The sequence below is a fragment of the Pongo abelii genome, chromosome 11 (assembly GCF_028885655.2).
Source record: "Pongo abelii isolate AG06213 chromosome 11, NHGRI_mPonAbe1-v2.0_pri, whole genome shotgun sequence".
Classification (NCBI taxonomy): Eukaryota; Metazoa; Chordata; class Mammalia; order Primates; family Hominidae; genus Pongo; species Pongo abelii.
In genome coordinates, this window is record NC_071996.2 from 23,465,769 (window position 1) to 23,485,550 (window position 19,782).

The following is a 19,782-nucleotide window of genomic DNA, read 5'->3' on the forward strand; positions in this document are numbered from 1 at the left end:
ATAGCAAAAGAACACTTGATATAGTTAACTTGTCTTCTTAAGTAATATAAAGTTTTTGACATTTTGATCTAGTAATCGTTAAATCACTTCTTTGCAAGGATGTTGGGAGAAATTAAGTCAAATAGTGATAAGCCCTTGTCTTCTGATGTAATTGTCTTTGGGAGAAGGGGCTCCATGACAGATAGTGACCGTGATCATATCCAGCCTGGGCTGCTAAGGTTGACATTAAATCTACCACACCAGATCTGAATTTGAAGGCCCAAACCCAGTCTTTGTACTTAACCTCTGGTGCAGTCCGCTGCTGAACTTATGGATGAGAAAAATGTAAAATCCACAAGTACTGGCCCTAGCAGAGTGTCTAATCCTGCCCTATCCAATATGGTAGTCACTAGCCACATGTGGTACTTAAATCTATGTATCACACGTTTTGAGTTCTCTGTTACCAATAGTAACAAGATGTTAGATAGCATAAAGAAGATCATTTCTATCACCACACAGTGTTCCATTGCACAGTGCTGGTCTAGACAAGTAATATTTGATTCAGTGAAGCAATAATTAAATTACATTCTTGTAAGCTTTATCAATTATAAGGGGGGATATTCCAACTCAGTCTGAGAAGAGGATTAAAAACTATGGGAATGTACAATTGATGTTATTTCTATTATTCCCCATTGATGTTGCAACAAAGAATGGGCTTCTTTCTTTACATATCTGATGTTAGGAAGTCTTAATTTAACTCTTTAGCTAAAATTGGCTTTATCTATTTAATTTTCCTTATTTATAACTCATCTTCTTACCAACCTACTTTTATTTGACACAATTTTTTTCTTTAGAAATATTAGCCTCAGTCCAAGCACTGTCTAGCCTTGCATGGATACTCTCTTGTATCTCCAAGATAATCCCTTAAGACCTATTAGACGGTTAACTTAACTTTCAAAGGGCACTTTTTTTTAACTTCTAAGTTTTTTGGGGGTGGAAGATACTTGCCAACTATGTAATCTTGGGAAAGTAATTTCATACCTGTGAACCTCAGTATCCTTCTTTGTAAAATGAGCATAGTTCATTTTAAGATATTTTATTATAGTTCTATATGGCTTTGAACAAGAAAATTAGTAGAAAAAAAAAAACTAGCTAGCATCTGGTCCATTGTTGAATTTTAGTAAACCTAGGTGATTCTAGTTAGAATCCACTGTAGAAACAAGTGCGGAAGAACATCAAAGGAGAAAAAATATATATCTTCTATATTCCTTTTTATTAAATAAAGAGGCTTTAGATGGCATTTGGCAAAAGTTGGAAGCAACTCTCTACATTTGATGACGCTAGAGAGTTTAACAAAGCCAAATGAATAGCAATGTTGTTTAAGTTTCTGCCAGGCACTTCTGAAAAAGAAAGAAAAAAATAAATAAATCTAAAAAACAGTGGCAGTGTATGGACTGTATCTGATCCGAATGTTGCTTTCTGGGCTAATGTGAAACCTTTCTTCTTCAATAACTTCACTTTCAGATAAACAGCCGACATGGTTACAGACACATCAGCATCCTTCCGTGACAATTTTTTGGTCCATTCCTGCTAGGTAAACAGCGCCAACTTTACAAGCGTTCACTACTCAGCCTGTAGGAGTTGCTTAGGGGCGCACTGAATCCACAGGGTACACTCAGGAGATCTTATTACCAGGAGGCTGCTCACATCCTTTAACAATCACTAAAGACATTTTGTCTATTTCTCTGGAGCTGCCTTCTATTACAGAGCTAACCTTTTTTTTTTTTTTTAAAGCACAAGATTGTAATATGGATAATGTGCTCCTATGCTTCCTTCCACTGTATTATTTATAGACTACATTGCTCAAATACATTGCTATGGTTTGCTTGTCTAATTTTATGATGGCCTTGCTAAACAAAAATACTCTTGCTAGCTAGTGCTTACAGAAGGAGCACTTAACACCACGTGAATGATGACAGCTGGCTCTGGCGTTGCTTTTATTAGGCACTCTTGCTATTCAAATAGAGCAGTATTTGGCGTGAACCACATTGGGAAGTTTTCAAGATGAGAAAAGAAGTAAAAGGCTTTAACTCCTAAATCTCGGATAGCAGCCTCCAGAGTTTTGGGTATACAAAGACATTAAAGATTATCAAGTTCATTTCATTACTTGAGGCAATACTTGCCCAAAACCAAGAGTCGTGTTGAGTTTTGTTAGCTTCATATGCAGTTTATCCCTGAGCTACTGAGAACAGATGCTGTTAAAGCTCAAAAGGTTCAAATTATTAAACAAAAAATCACAAGGCATGTGCTCTCAGCTGAATGCATCAGTAGACGTGATGAACTTTGGATGGGCAAGATACAAACAGAAAACCAGTCATGACTATGGTTGGGAGCTAAACAAAATATAAGAAGAAAGTGCCAGAGACACCCAAATAAGCAAAGAATAGTGTGAGCAGTTAAGAAGACTTCGTAGAGTAGGTAGGATTTGAACTAGACTTTGACAGATGGGCTGGATTTGGGCAAAAGAAACTGGGAAGGGAACTCCAGACGAGAGAAATAGCAGCAAGTGCCTGGAGGCTGGAAGGCAGCTGGCTGCTTTGTGGCAGGCAGTGGTGCACTTCTGGAATCCCATCACACTCCCATTTTCCTTACTTCTCTCCTGTCAAAATGCAGCTGGGATGTAACTTCATGGCCCTCAGTGCCATTAACTTCCCTTTGTAAGATGTCTGCTTTCAGGTTTCTTATCTAGCTCTCTTGCTCTTGAGCTTCTTTAAGGCAGAAACTATGTATATATGTCCTGGAACATACTAGATGCTCAGTAAATGCACACAGATGGAATGATGAATTATTCATCTCATAGTAGGAGGTAAAGATAGATAGGGAGGAACAGGTGAGGCTAGAAGACTGCAAAAGTCAAGTAGGAGGACTTGGATTCATGTGTTTAATGCCTCAGGCTCCATCATGTGCTGGAGGTCATGTGAAATGCACGTACAGAATCTGATGGTTAGAATAGCTACGGTTACAATAACATACGCATTTGGGGAAGTGGGAGAGATATATGAGGCAAGCCCTGTCTAAAGGAATAATACTTGGCTATTTTGTTTTCCTATTTCAAAAGCAGGAAAGGTATATCTACATTTAAGATAATTCTATTGAGAAAAATTGAGTTGGGAATCCACTACGACGTGGAGAATGCAGTGGTTGCAAATAGACATTTTAATGCAGACAAGAGTTCACCCTTGAGACCTCTTCTTCTGGATCCTCATATAAGTGTGCAAAATGTAGATCAGAAGTAAATCCATCATGGAATCCTGGGCTCTTAGAGTTGTGAGGATTTGCCCAGCTATTTATCGATAGTCAGCTTTCCTCTACTTCTCAGATGCCTCTGAGGTTGAAGAATTATTTAATATCACAGAAAACAACAGTGATTTCTATTACTCTCCTTACTATTTGTTCGAGTTTCTCCCAACCACATGTTCTCATTTATCCCCCCAGTGCGTGGGTCTTCTCACATAAACTCCAGAGTTTCAGCTCAACATGAGTAAGCATGGTAATTGGAATGACCTTTAAAATGCATATTCCTTTTGTCACTTTCAGATTCTTGGGATTTACAAAATTGCTAGCTGAAATATCAGTCCCACCTTTACACTGGTGTTTATTTTGAGTAGGCTGACTTTTTTTCATATTTTTCTAAGTGTAGGGGTGTAGCCTATATACTATTAGAATTGAATTACTAGAAGCCTAACCCTTTAACCATGGCAGCCAGGGAAGGGATGGGGGGCGGTGGGAGGAGAGTAAGAGAGTGGTATTAATGGCAGACAGGAATTCCCAGTACACACATGTTTTGGGAAAATGTGGGGAATTTGTTTTCAGCTAAAACACCAGTGAAAAAATTTCTTCTCACCAAAAAAAAAAAAAAAAAAATCAGAATTTTGTACTTCTTGTCCTCTAAGTCTCCACACCAAACAGGGATTTCAGCAGAGGACACACACAGAACATGGAGATCAGAGTCATCAGCCAGAGGTTCCTAGAAAGCCATGGAGAGGACAAAGCTCTGAGAAAGTCACTGAGAAAAGTTTGCAGTGACCTCTGTACAGATGCTTTTGTAGAGCCTGAAGATAACAATGTCCACATCCCTTTCCTGGCATGCTGCCCCATCTGCAGTATAAAGTGGCCTTCCTCTCAGGTTCTCTCCTGGTGCTCTATTTATGTGCATGAGGACACTCATGGTATTTGGGAGCATATATGTTTATTTCCATGATTATTTGGTTCAAATGTGTGTCCTTCCATGGAGCTTTCTGAAGTTAGAGATTGTCTACTGTGGTTGGCACTCAAGTATATCCTCAGCTTCTACCCAGCACCTGGCACAGCAGAAATGTTCCAAACACAAGAGAAGAAAGAATGAATGAATGAATGAATGATTCATAATACTAAAAAAAAAGCAGATTCCTGATCCAAGGAAGATCAGAGCAGGGAAAATCAATGACATGGCTCTAAGATAAAAAACTCTCTGTCTTGCTAACTTTTGGATCTTCAGGCAAAGAAATGTGCCTGGAACAGAGTAAGCATGCAAGGAAAATTTCATAAATGAATGACTAGGTCACAGAGGAATATTAGCAGAGCACAGGCAGTCTCTCAGTTAGTAGGACCTAGAAGTGTGCATCAGGATTCACGGGCTAGTATCATATCGCGTGTGAACACATACACAGCTATGTGCATACACAAATGCTAATGTTGATACAAATGATTCTCATTTCAGAGTGTAGGGTTTTACAATTCTCAATACAATGATTTGATCAAATCTATAAACCTAGAGTTACTTAGGAACCACATCTGAGAAGATTTCCATATCCAAAGCAGAGATAGCCCCCTACTAAATTATTACAGTCACAATTATATTTTCCAGCATGGGTAAAAGCAGGTAGCAAGGTGATTCTAACATTTTGTCATAATAAAGTTAACAGTGTTCTGGATGTACTAGACATCACACGAGTTTAGAGACTAAAATTTGGCAAGACATAAAATCCAACTTAATCTACATTCTCTCAATTAACTCTCTGTTTTAGCTTTGTGTGTTCCCTTTGCATTTCTCAGGTGTTGAGATATCTACTGCTGGGTCTACAGTACTCCCAGAATTAGGAGAGAAGAGCCCTGAAGTAGGCTTAGTAAATCATGTCCAAGAGATATTTTTAAGATGAAGCTAAACCTAGAAGGAAGATTTCACATCTGTAACTTGAATCAAGTGAAAACATTAATCACTTGTCTAAAAAATAAAATAGGTTACGTATGTAGGTAAATTATTCAGAGAAATGTCATCGTTTTCTGCCTGTGTATGGGTTTTCTAAAACCTGGCCTGCTGATATACACAGAACCCCATCCATTTCTGTCTCTCTTGCTTTTAACTTTAAGAACTTTTCTTTCCGATCTCAGTCAATCCTTACCAAAATTCCAATAGGCAGGCAGGAACAATATCGCCTTGCTTTTGTTTAACACCTTGCAGTTATAACAAGTTATCCACATTTGACAACTAGGGGAGCTAAGACACAAAGAAGTTACATATTCATTATGTCCAAGATTGGGCTAAAATATAAATAGCACAGGCTTTCCCACCTTAAAATCCTGAGTCTGATTCCATTTTGAGGCAAGTTAGTAAATTTATGTGAATATCGATTTTCTCGGTTGACAACCAGAGAGACTGATGCTCCCTTTGGGCATTTTAAGTGTTAAAGTGGATGGCATCTATGATGCTGGCCATGCCTGTGATACAGATGCAGGAGTATCAGTTCAGCCTTCAGAAGTCCATGTCACAATCAAACCCACAAGGCCTAATTGGAATTCTACGAACTTCCTATGAAATATCTTAATTCAAAATGTAAGTAGCATAGAGCTAATTTTAAATTTATATTTCACTGCAGACACAAGTGAGAACCTTTTACTGCAGGTCAGACCTGCCCTTTTCCCAACTGAAAACATATTATACTCCTTTTCTCTTCCAACTGTGTCTATAAATGGCGCTTATAATGGGCCATCGATGAATGCTTTTGGACCAGGGAAAAACAGCATTCAAAGGCTTCAGGTGCTTTGCCTCAAGGGCCCCGTGAGTGGACATCAATGCAAATGAGGAAAAAGTTAATGTGACATTGGCTGTGTAGAAGGGAGTGTTCTTTAGAGAACATGAGAAACAGATGGAAGGCTCTTATCGGGATGTTGGATGAAGGCTTATTGAGATATCGATCATGTAAAGGAATCAATACCAAGGAATCTCTTTATTCTTTTCATTAATTTAGGAATGTTCTCTGCTTCACATAAGTGGCTTGAGAATCTAAACCTTTTTCTCACATTTCTATCTAGATAAAAAGTCTCCTTTGCTACTCTGTCATCTAAAACATCTAAATTTCTTTCTTTCTTCCTTTCTTTCTTCCTTTCTTCCCTTCCTTCCTTCCTTCTTTCTTTCTTATTCTTTCTTTTCTTTCTTTCTTTTTCTTTCTTTCTTTCGTTTTCTTTCTTTCTTTCTTTCTTTCTTTCTTTCTTTTCTTTTCTGACAGAGTCTCTCTTTCTCTCTCTCCCTCTCTTTCTTTCTGACAGAGTCTCACACACTGTGTCACCCAAGCTAGAGTGCAGTGGCATGATCTTTGCTCACTGTAACCTCTACATCCTGGGTTCAAAAGATTCTCATGCCTCAGCCTCCCCATCAGCTGGGATTATAGGTGTGCGCCACCATGTCTGGATAATTTTTGTATTTTAGTAGAGATGGAGTTTCACTGTGTTGGACAGGCTGGTCTTGAACTCCTGGTCTCCACCAAACTGGGCCTCCCAAAGTCCTGGGCATGAGCCACTGCGCCTGACCTAAAACATCTGAATTTCTAAGCCAGTATATCTCAGGACAGATATGACCCAGAGCCCTGGGGACTTTGTAGACATTTTCTTCCTGATACGTTGACATGCATGTCATACCTCAATCGCATAAATACAGCACTTGGAATGAACTCCTCATCTTTGGAAGTGCTTGTGATAATTCACCTGGCTCATTGTTCTGGCTTCATTTTCAGCATCAGTATGTCAGATTACCAGTTGATGGGGAAGGATCCGCACCACCATCTGATGGGCCAGAATGAAGTACCACCCTGGCTTGCTCAGCCCTCTGTGTTTTCCATGAATAAAGGCTCTTTTGTGCCCGTCCATATGCACAGGTGGAGAAGGACCATTTCATCAAGATAATGATCCACTTTTCTTGTAAAAACAAGTGATGATAGAGATGAGGTTTGTAACAGGGCACAGATGCACTCGTTCAAGTTCGCTTATTTCTAATCAAATCCAGGTTTCCCATTTCTCCAAAACCCTCTTCTTTTCTGAGATTCAAACAGGTGTGAGATAGACGGGGGAAGGAAACACTCATTAAAGAAGTAGAGAAATGAATCAGTCCTTTTTCTGGGCAGTTCCAGATGGAACACCTTTGCAATATCAGCTTGAAGCCTATCTCCTCAAGACAGTCATTCCCAGCAACTTCCCAGGTTCTTCTATTCCCCAATCAGCTCAAAGAACTAGCTCAAGCCCAGTGTCTCACGGGAGCCCTGAGCTCGTTCTGCATCTATCTCAGTGTGTTCTTTAGGAGATGGTGACAGTGAGCTGTGAGGATAGGGATGATAACCCATGAGGCACCAAGGTGCTCCATAGCCCTTCTCTTCCTGCTTTAATACAACCATCTTTGTGATATTAATGCAAGACAAAAACTCATCATTTTCCACTTCACAATCCTGCTGAAGAATGCGGGGCACTTTCCCACAGCAGGGTTAGAAGTAGCACAGTGCCAGGACAGGCCTAATCTCTCCAAATAGACTCCATGAGTTGCAGCCAGGTTCTACCACATATAGGCTGTGTGACCTTGGGCAAATTACTTAGTGCCTCTGTGCCTCCAATTTATTGTGTGTAAAATGGAGTTAATAATATTAACCTCACAACATTGTGGTGAAGATTAGTCTCTCTCTTTCTCTCTCTCTCTCTCTCTCACACACACACACACACACACACACACACATTGTCACACTGTCCTGGCCCACAGTAAGCATTATTTAAAGATTCACTATTAATGTTGCTGGTCTCTCAAGTTTTAAACTGTTTTGTGCACTGGCAGGTTTACTCCGGTTCTGATTTCAGTTCTCTTGAATCCACTGCTGCCAAGACAGCCCTTCCAATATGGGCAAACAGACATTCAGCAGCGCACCCCTTCCCAACCCTAGCTTTACACTCTCCACATGAGAGCCCCTGGAGCATCCCTCCTTGACCTTCCTAAATCCAGCCTGCTCTTCAAGTTCCTCAGGAAGTGCTGCTTCCTCTGTAGCCCCTCCCTGGCCTGCTCTAGCTACCCAAGCCCATGTCTCCTCTTTCTCTGGCTTTTTGGTAACAGGCTTTCCATATTTATATATACTGAGGAGTCAGCAAAACCTGAATTGAATCCTGGTTTTTCCAAATACTAAGATATGACCTCGGCAGTCACTGAACCTTTCTAAGAATTGGTTGACTTATCTAGAAAACGGCGATAACCGAACAACGCAGTGGTTCTCAAATTTGAGTGTGCATCCAAGTCACCTGGAGGATGATTAAAACACAGATGCCCCAGCCCCCACCCCACATTTCTGATCTAGTAGAATTGGGTTGCTGTCTGAGAACTGCGTTTCTAACAGGTTGCCAGGTGACACCGATGCTGCAGTTCTGGGGGCCGTACTTTGAGAACCCACTTGGTAGGCCTTGCAGACTATGGAGAGAATAAAACGAAATAACATTTAGGAATGTTTGCTCAGTAAGTGTTACATAAAATATAACTTTTTTTCCCCTCTGTGAAATAGACCACAAATGATAAATAGTAAAGCAGAAGTGATCTTGTTTTGATTTTGGCCCCATCCCATGAGTTAAGGGAGAACAGCATATTGTAACATTTCTCACTTCAGAGTTAGAAGCTCAGATTGTGTGGGCATTGCCCTTCCAATGGCTTTTCTGGCGCCCAATGTAAAGGCTTTCAATTTTAGAGAAGGACTAAAACATATGTATTACTGCGCAATGTAATCTTTTTATATTACCCACTGTTTTTAACAAGCTCCCACACAGGGTGGGTTTTTAGCAAGAGTCTGTTTATGGGAGGTAATCCAACGTAATGCTTGCCAACTCTCAGTGTTTACTGTACTCCAAACCCTGAACCAACAAGGTAGGAATTTTGACCAGAGAGTTCAGTAGACACTTTCTTTTTCTTTTTTCTTTTCTTTCTGTTTTTGTTTGTTTGTTTGTTTGTTTTTGAGAAGGAGTCTTGCTCTGTCTGCACTCTGGAGTGCAGTGGCATGATCTCGGCTCACTGCAACCTCCGCTTCCTGGGTTCAAGCGATTCTAATGCCTCAGCCTCCAGAGTAGCTGGGATCACAGGCATGCACCACCACACCCAGCTAATTTTTTTTTTTTTTATTTCAGTAGAGACGGGGTTTCACCATGTTGGCCAGGATGGTCTCAATGTCCTGACCTTGTGATCTGCCCGCCTTGGCCTCCCAAAGTGCTGAGATTACAGGCATGAGCCACCACACCTGGCTTTCTTAAATGAATGTGGGTGGGAGACAACACAGTGGTGATGGAGGGAGAAGCTACATTTCATGACTTATTTGCCACAAGAAATGTAATGCAGTGCTCTACATGTGATCCCCTCTTTGGAAAAAGTAAATGGTTTAATTTTAGAAAGGATTACAGCAAAAAGTCTCCATAGGATGCAAAAGCAAAGACCACAGGAAACAGCACCCTGCTTCCATATCTGGCTTTGCCACCCTCTGTGTGGCCTCCGTTTCCTCCCGTGCACAACCATAGCTGGGGGATCTCCTCGGATCTTCCACAGTAGCATCAGTGTATGAGGAAATGATGAAGGAATGGGCCAGGTGACCATCCAAGTCCCTGGTGGGCACCAGAAGGCCATATGAAATCAGTGTCTGTCTAATCATTTTTTTATATGTATAGATTATGAGGTTCAATTGTAATTTTGCTACATGCATAGATTGCTTAGTGGTCAAGTTAAGTCTTTCAGGATATCCATCATCAGAACAATGTACATTGAACCTGTCAGAGGCTTTTGAACTAGAGCAACTGTCTTGAATAGGAGCTGGGTAAAATAAAGCTGAGACATATTGAACTGCATTCCCAAGAGATTAGGCATTCTTAGTCACAGGATGAGACAGGAAGTCAACAGGACTGGTGTCACAAGATACAAGTCATAAAGACCCTGCTGATAAAACAGGATCCAGTAAAGAAGCCTGCTAAAACCCACCAAGTCAAGATGAAAGTGATCTGTGCTCGTCCTCATTGCTCACTACACTTTGTGTGTGTGTGTGTGTGTGTGTGTGTGTGTTTCAGTAGAGACGGGTTTTCACCATGTTGGCCAGGATGGTCTCGATCTCCTGACCTCGTGATCCACCCTCCTCAGCCTCCCAAAGTGCTGGGATTACAGGTGTGAGCCACCACACCTGGCCTTCTTAAATGAATGTGTGTGGGAGAAAATACAGTGGTGATGGAGTTTACATGGCGGTTTATAAATGCCATGGCAATGTCTGGAAGTTACCTTATATGGTCTAAAAAGGACAAGAACCCTCAGTTCTTGGAATTGTCTGTCCCTTTCCCAAAAAACTCATGAATAATCTACCTCTTGTTTAGCATATAATCAAAAAATAACTACGAGCGTACTCAGTAAAGCGGCCCATGCCACTGCTCTGCCTATGGAGTAGCCATTCTTCTGTTCCTTTACTATCTTAATAAACTTGCTTTCACTTTACTCCATGGAGTCACTCCAAATTTTTCATTGTGCGAGATCCAAGAACTCTCTCTGGAGGTTTGGATCGGGACCCCTATCCAATAACAAACCCATTAAGTAATTTCTCATTATCCACCCCACTCCAACTCCCTCACTTTTCCATTGCCTATCATTCCACACTCTCTAAGTCCATGTGTCCACGTTATTTAGCTCCCAATTATAAGTGAAAACATACAATATTTGTCTTCTTGAATCTGACTTGTTTCACTTAAATACCATCCATGTTGCTGCAAAACAGTGTCCATCAATCTTTATAAAGTTTTTTAAGCAAGACTGGGGAGAGGTGGAGTCACTCCTATATAGGCACCACCACCACCTGCAGGCTGTGAAGTGTTTTAGAAGGAAAGATCAAGCTGTGACGTTCAGGGGTACCTCACAACAAACAGTTATGCTTGTCAGCAGCTGTAGCTGTTCTAGAACCACACTTTCCTCCAGCCAAAATACTCCTCACTGAGGCATACCAGAGGTTCTGATCATTTTCCTTGTTATTCACGAAGGCTTTGTTCGTAGTGGGAAGCAGGGGAGGAGCTGAGAGAGGAAGATCAGGAAAGCTCAGAGGCGGAAGAAACTCAGTGGCCTCCTGCAGCATCCCTTGGGCTGATTTCAACACCTCTTTGGAGAAAGAGGCTTTGGGACTTTGAGGGAGCTGAAAAACTTTTCAGAGAGACTCTGGCAGGAGAGTAGCTGCTTGAGGCCCTAGGTGGGGCAGGAACCATCCCTCTCCTCCACACCCACATCAGCTTTGCAGATTCCACACAATTCCACATCCTCCAGGAGCAGAAGCTTTACAGCATGGTTCTCAAAGTATGGCCACCAGGCCAGCCCAGTAGCAGCAGCATCACCCAGGAATTTCTTAGAAATGCAAATTTCCAGGCTCCACCTCCAGTAATTTGTGTTTTAACAAGCACTTCCGGTGATTCTGATGTTAAAATGCTCCAATTTGCCTATAAGATTTAAAGAGACCCTCACTCTCAGGTTTCTGCAAATGCAGGATCCACACATGCATGACCCTAGAAGTAGGGGTCTCCTTAAAAACTCTCTAGGCTCATTCTAGTCCTGATCTTGAGACTAATGCTTTAGGAAAATCTGAAGACCACAACCTTAGCACCCAAATTAATGAGTGCTTTCCTAATGGGCCATGGCTGGGAGCCTTGAGAGGCAGGTCCTCTGAAAAAGTGGGACGAAAGTCCAAGGGGAGTCACAAAGCAGACTGATTTGGGAGGGGGGACGCATGTGAAATATTCACATGGGAATCACCCCAGAAACTACTGAGGATCACTTGAAACAGTGGGGGTTGGGGAAAGGGTGGAGGGCACTTAAGCCTCTTCTCTCCCCATGGAAACTAGAGAAGTGGCAAATCTTTGGCTAGAGGAATTAACATAGTGAACGCTTACTGAGCATCTATCGCATTCCAGTCATGCAATTGAACACCTGACTTCTGGCACTCTTTTATTTTTCTCGCACTCTCTCATTTAACTCTTAGCACAAAGGTAGGTTTTGTGATCCTGGTTTTGCAAAAGGGAAAACATGGACAAAAGTTTAAATAATATGTGTCACATCTCAGACTGTGGGCGGGGTGGATTTAAATGTGTCCTGCTGCTTCTCAAAGCTGCTGCCACCTGCACCGGGATTCTGGATTTTTCCCAGGTATGGCCTCTGCTTCTCCCCACCTCAGACACCTTCCTCATCAGCATCCCTGTTTTTGCCTCCTGATTTGGCTTCACACCTTGGAGGCTGTCTCCTGTTGATACTCTTGGACAGCATTTGCTAATCTGTCTCTCCTGTCCTGGATCTTGAACCTCACAGGACTGGACATGGCTCCTGGAATTGACTGGGAATCATCTACATGGATGTGGGGCAGAGACTCTTTGAACCTGGCTCACCTTACTCCACTCAGACCCTGCTAGACATTGCATGCCACTCTGAATGTCCCCTCATAGATGGAACTGCATTAGGCACATAAATGTTACAAAGAATCTGACATATTGCATATTCTTAAAAATTCAATCTGGTTGAGCATAAGAAAAGAGAACAACATTTATGTGAGGAATGCAAGTCCTTTTACTTATCAGGCCAATAAAACATTAAAATGACACCCCAGTCATACTCTACACCCCCACTTTGAGCTGTGTACTCATCTCTTGGAACTGCTTGTTATTAACTTAATAATGCTGCACTGGACACCCTATAACCCACACCCTACAGCTTAACAATATATAGCCAATCACTAATCAAATCTGTAAACTGTAAACCATTGAGAATTCCTGGCAGAACTTTATAACAGTTCACTCCTTGTCCTCACATTTGCCTTTAGAAACCCAGTTGCAAGGGCTGCTAATCCGAGTGTCTATTCAGGGCAAATTGAATCTGTGCTCCTGGATTGCCTCAAGCAAGCTCGGCCCAAATGAACTCTGTACTTATATTAATTTTGCATCAGCTTCTTCCTTTTAGGTCGACAATCGGAAAATGGGGTTACACATTTAAAGTCACAGACACAGAGTGACTGCCTTTTCCGGATCAGTGCCTCTTTGCTAGATAGTACCAAGGAGAGAATACTCACAGTGTTTGACTCTTGATCATAACTTCAGCCCTGTGGGACCTTGAGAACACTGACATACTTCTCCAGGTCTTAGCTTTCCCCTTTTAGAAAGTGGGGATATTAGTGCCTCTGGACTCCCTGGGCTTCTAGAGCCTTTACAGCATCATATCCTACTCAGGCATAGATGTAAGTCAGTCTCACTCTCTCACTCAATGCCTACCTATGAGTCAGAACTACAGAGGGTGTATCAACAGCTGTTCACTGAACAAAGCCTTACTGAAAGTGACTTTTCTCTGTGATAGCTTAGACCAGGGGTCCTCAAACCCTGGGCCACAAACCAGAACCAGTACTGGTCCGTGTTTTCTTAAGAACTGGGACCAACAGCAGGAGGTGAGTGTCAGGTGAGCAAGCAAAGCTTCATCTGTAATTACAGACACTCCTCGTCACTCACATTACTGCCTAAGGTCCTCCTCTTATCAGATCAACTTCAGCATTAGATTCTTACAGGCATATAAACCCTATTGTGAACTGTGCATGTGAGGGATCTAGGTTGCACACACCTTATGAGAATCTAATGCCTGATGATCTGTCACTGTCTTCAATCACCCTCAGATGAGACCATCTAGTTGCAGGAAAACAAGCTCAGGGCTCCCACTGACTTTGCATTATGGTGAATTGCATAATTATTATATATTACAATGTAATAATAATAGAAATCAAGTGCACAATAAATGTGTGCTTGAATGATCCTAAAACCATCCCCCCAAGCCCCCAGTCCCTGAATGCCAAAAAGGTTGGGGACCGCTGGCTTAGACTATTGTGTTTTGCCTGCTTCAAGTCAAAAAGGCTGGAAAGATGGTTATTACGAAGGGCAGGGGCTTAGGGTGTAGAGATTATGAGGCTGGTGGTTTGGCCTGCAGAAGAAGGGCAGCAGCTGCACACCGTGTCCTAGAGGTTGAGAAGGACCGTGAACAGGGCACAGTGTGTGTCAGGAATACCTTATTCTAATTCCTACTGCTTCCTTCTCCCATCCTGCCCATGGACTGCCAGGCACTGGAGCTGCCCAGCACCAACACCTTCCTGCTTCCAGAGCTGTGTGCAAGGCCAGTTCTTCCAACTCCTTTCCTCCCAGGAGCCAGAAGATTTGGTAATTTGCCCATCCCTGAGATGCACATTGGTTAAAGTTTCTTAATTCCTGAGAAGAGACCCTTTCAGCTTTTGCTCAGGATGAAGTATCAAAGGTGGTTTGTAAATAGTGCAAACTGGGCCACAGATGTCAGGGTCTTAGGCACCACCTCAAAAGGAAGTTGCTTAAAGGACCTCCACCGGAGGGAGCTCTTGAGATTTTCGAACATTTGTGCCTCAGGTAGGAATGCTACTTTATTATTTGTTTATGTATTTATTTATTTTTAGACAAAGTCTTGCTCTGTCGCCCAGGCTGGAGTATAGTGGCGCCATCTTGGCTCATTGCAACCTCCATCTCCTGGGTTCAAGGGATTCTCCTGTCTCAGCCTCCCAAGTAGCTGAGATTACAAACATGTGTCACCACGCCTGGCTAGTTTTTGTATTTTTAGTAGAGACAGGGTTTTACCATATTGGCCAGGCTGATCTCGAACTTCTGACTTCAGTTAATCCACCTTCCTTGGCCTCCCAAAGTACTGGAATTACAGATGTGAGCCACCGTGCCCGGCCAGAATGCTACTTTAGATGTCTTATATCTGATTTTCCCACGTGACTAGCACTAAGACCCTTTAAGTATGTAAGATGCCCAGTTGGGGCCAGCAAAAAAGAAAAGCTGGCAGGGCGGGATCCCACTTCACTTTGAGAGAGAAAAAGAAGGGGTAGGACAACCACAAAGAGGCAGATGGAGGCCTGGGTCTCTACAGCCTGTAATAAGGGACTGGGAAGGGGTCTCAGAGTAAGAAGAGATTCTCAGACTGTCCTCTGTGGGTTTTCCAGACAGCAGTCCAGGTAAGGAGAACCACTGCCAGCCTATTCCCCTCCTTTCTCCCAACAAGTAGCAAGCTCCTTGAAGGCAAATAGTTTGCAATTAACCTGAAATCCAGTTCACGTTGATTAACACATTAAAAATGAAACACCAAATTCAGAAAACACCTGCCCTTCTAACTCTTGCCCCTCTTCAGATAACATTAATTATGAGTTTAAGAAAGAGTGACTCAAACACAGTCCCTTGCCCCAGCTTTCCCTTCTGTTAGACACAGTGCCTGGTAAATAAAGAAAAACTTACCATTTACCCACGAAACTAAACACAATCCCTTATTATACAATTAATGAAAGCACAATTGTATGTAATACAATTATACAAGACTACAATTACACAAAACTAATGATGCAGTGTATATGGCAATGACTTTGATGCAATCGAAAATAATGAGAGCTTGCTTGATTAAAAATTAAGGTAGCATAAGAGACCCCTGTTGATAAATGTTCCCTGTATTGATCAACACTTTGGAAGAGGCTGCACTGGCTGATGAAGTAGGATGCTTCTCCCTCACCATTACTAAAGACTATTGGTCTGGCCAATAGTTGCCAACCATCGCCTGAGATAACTTTTATTCTCTGAGCTCTAAACTAGCACATTTTAATGAAGCACATATTTTATTACCACTTTTTCAGCTGGTCAAATAGAAAAAAAACGAAGCAGAAGAGCCAGAAAATCTGCATGATTTGCTGATGATCCCATGTATAGTGATATTAATGGAGAAATGTGTGTAAAGTTTCACCAAGTTATGCAGCTCATTTCAGCATTAGCAGAGACTATGCACTGCATGGCCGATTTCTGTGCCCCTCAGTAGAGGCACCTGCTAATACTCATTATTCCTCTCCTGAACTGGGGCAGTCACCTGCCTAGTTGTGGGCCAGCTCTCTTCCAATCCCCCTTTCTCACTTCTTCATGAGTACTCTTTCTACTAGGAAAAGCTAGCCACCTTCCTCCGTGGTTCTCACCAAGAGCATGAAACCAAATCCCACTGGTACACAAAGTTCTTCATGGCTGATCCTGCCCCACATCTCTGGACATATTCACACCAGGTGCACCATCCACAGTGGCCTACCATCCCTACTGAGCTATATATTATTGAATCTAAGACACCATTAATTTTAAGATATACCATTATTTTATATGCCACTGTGAAAAATAGATATTGCCAATTCAACTATTAGAGATTTCAAATGCCAAAAAAGTATTTTGAATTGATGAAATACTTGCAATCCATGCTTTCTCCTGCTTCTATGCCAATCTCCCTTCCCCTCTCAACCTTGGCCTAGCCTGCCAGTGTCTTCTCCTTCAAGATTCAACTCAGCATCACCTTCTGAAACCTTCTTCGACTCATTCTCAGGGTCAGACTAAGTTGCTACTGCCATGTGTCTGACAAATAAGGGTGCATTTCTTTGTCATTTATCTAACTTTATTGTAACTTTATTGCTAATGTATTCCCTGATGAAACATACGCAGAGACCCTGTATCATCAACACATAGGCAAGCACTGAACAGATGTTATTCACCCATTCTATAAATGATATTTTGACAAGGGTGAGCAGAACTGGAAGAATGAAGGAGGTAGGCTCTGGAGAGGAAAGAAGAAGAACATGGTAAACCTTGATGCAAATTCAGAATCCGTCATCTTTGGTTTTCTGCAGTGTGTCTTTGCATTTAGAAACTTCTAATATAAGAAGAGCCAGATCCCAGGGGCAATGGAGAGATAAAGTGAGTTTTTCTGATCTCTGGGACAGAGAAGCAGTGGTAGGGGCAGTAGGAGCAAAAACCAGCCAAACCCAGGAGTAGTTGTGTGTTATTGGGCATTTCGGGAACCTCTGTTGCAGACTTCCCAGATGGTCGGATGCTCATCTGCCTGTGTTAGAAAGGACACCCACAGCAGTGAAAAATGAAATGGTTTAGGAGAGAAGTAATTCCTTCCTCCTTTTTGCTTTAACTTCAAAGTAATCAAATGTTGTTTATGCATAAAATTTTAATCCTTTCACAAATTTGTATTTTGATTTAATTTGCATATCCCATTTACTGCAAGTCAACATGAAGAGAGACTCAACTAATTTAAACCATTTTTCTCTGGGCCTGAAATCCTTTCAGAAATATTTTCCATTAGGCAACTCAATTATGTCTAATGTGGCTAATGTCGGTGGATTAGAATTTTCCTTAAAGAAACTCATATTTAGAACAGTGAGAATGGGAAGGGGTGGGAGAACAGAGGAGAAGAGACAATAATTACCTGTCTTTGATGCTACACAGATCAATGTGTAAATCACTAAAATTCCCCAGGGAACCTTGCTGAACTGAAATGAGGTCCTTGGGCTGGTTATCAATAAAGATGAGCCTCATGCAGCCTTGGAAAGCCTTAATGGGATTTAAACATTGGGAATCGGTGAGATTGTCGGGGCACCCTGTGGGACAGAGAAAAAAGATGAAGAAGAATGCTGAAATGATCCGTCATTGCTTTGGCGACCTATTGATGGAAGACCTTGAGGTCTAATTATTTTGGTGCTTTCTCATTCACAGCAGTGCACGCCCTTTTCATTGTAAATCCTAGCATTCTCAGGGAGGGGACAGAATTGGTACAAAATAGGGCATACTCCATCACTGTAGAGAAAATAAAAAGCGTGGCAAAGGGAATGCCAATACTGTAACATGTGTCTCCTTCTTACCTTTTTTTTCCATTGCTAAACTATTTGCTATTATTTTATATGGCATCCTTCACTCATCCCAAGGAAGAAACATATTATAGCTACTTTAGAATTTTGGTTCTGTCTTGAAACACATATCCAAATGCACAATTCAATTCTGAATTACACTTTCAAAGGAAATTATGCTTTGAGTAAGGTTGGCAGCAGAGTAATTGTCTGGTTAATTGTTAGCATTAACAGGCTTAGTTCCTGAGAAAGGTACACACAGGAGTGTAACTGGAATTTTGACGTGATGTGCAAAGCAAAATCAGACATTTTGCTGGTTTTAGAAGCAACTAAGGGTTTAAATGCATGTCATTTTAGGGCTGTAATAGTATATGGGAAATGTTAGTGCTATACCTTTTTAAAGGGTGTTCTTAAAAAAAAATTACACTGATTTAGTGTAGCTTGCAACCAGAGCGTATCTACTTCTCATTAAGATGGGTATAGAGCCTTGCAGGTATATGATTGCTGGTGCTCCTTACGAACTCCATCCCAATGGCTTTAATAGGTTCAGAGCATATGGGAATGCAAGCTTGAAACCATGGTAATAACCCATAAATAACTGGGAATTATTTCAGCCATCTCTAATAGACAGTCACTGCTGGGCTGAAGCCCAGCAGCTGGTTAACAGCTCACAGGCACAGTATAAAATGAAGAAAGATGCTACAACTTCTAATTGAAGCTGTAAAGGGAATTTATGTAAGTTGACTATTATTACTGAAACTCATTTTTCACCTTCCTAAAGTTTACAGTCTACGTGTAGGGAGTTTGTTTAAACACTGTTCAATCACTGATAAATCTTCACCTTCTAAACGCAGGGTCCCTTAAAACTTGCCTCTGAGAACACTTCTTCAACTGAGGGAGGAGAGCCATTTTGTCTCTGAGGCATGTCGGATGCTTATTGTATCAGGATTATTTACAAACATTTCCCTCGAGAATAAATTCAAGATAGCGTTTTTCCCTCTGATGCTGAAATATTGCATAAGATGCAAAATTATTCGGTCTGTGAGGTTATCTTTGTGGACCCCAACACCTTTGTTCTATGATCATTATAATACATTTGTTCCAATCTCTGTTTTCACTGGTGGGCTGTGGGAACACAGATCTGGAATTGAATTCATCAGCTCTATGGCCTTGCACAAATTCTTTCATCTCAGCAAACACCAGTCTTATTATCTATTAAGTGGGGATATTACCTACTGCACAAGGTTTCTGCATGAATTAAATGAGGTTAAGTCATAAAAACTTTTGCAGAGACTGGACGTGTATTCCCTCCCTAAAGGAATTTGTTATCCACGCACAGGTGGAGGAGATTTGAGGTAAAGGTCACAGGCCCTTCCTCACCCTAAAACCAAGCCACAAAGATATTGCTTTCCTCCTAGGAGACCTCGATATGTACACTGCACCTGTGCAAAATCCCTTTTGCATTTTAAAACTTTAACCACATTCCATTGGTATGAGAGAAGTGATCTGTAAATTCTATTTAAGAGACTAGGCATAATTTTATACAATACTTCTCTTCAATTTACTAATAGGAAAAAAATAAGGAAACTGTAGACCAGACCCTGACTTATATCTATAGGAGCTGGAGCCAGTTTCCCCATCCCCTGCCATGTGGTACACTCTGTGCTGTATGCTTACACCTTGGTCGTACTTAACTTTTCCAGAAATTCTGGAGGTGAGCTTATTTCCCCATGTTTCAGATTAGGAAGTTTAGGGACTATAAGTA

At 41.6% G+C, this 19,782-nt stretch overlaps 1 protein-coding gene across 4 annotated transcripts in view; it reads right to left on the reverse strand.

Annotated features, from left to right (window-relative positions):
- The window catches only part of CNTNAP5 (contactin associated protein family member 5), a 985,650-nt gene that overhangs the window by 369,275 nt on the left and 596,593 nt on the right, over window positions 1-19,782 (reverse strand). For all 4 annotated transcript variants that reach the window (XM_054549187.2, XM_054549188.2, XM_054549186.2 and 1 more), the window contains one exon: window positions 17,600-17,771. In XM_054549187.2, coding sequence (XP_054405162.2) covers window positions 17,600-17,771 — 172 coding nt within the window. The remainder of the gene's footprint in view (window positions 1-17,599; window positions 17,772-19,782) is intronic.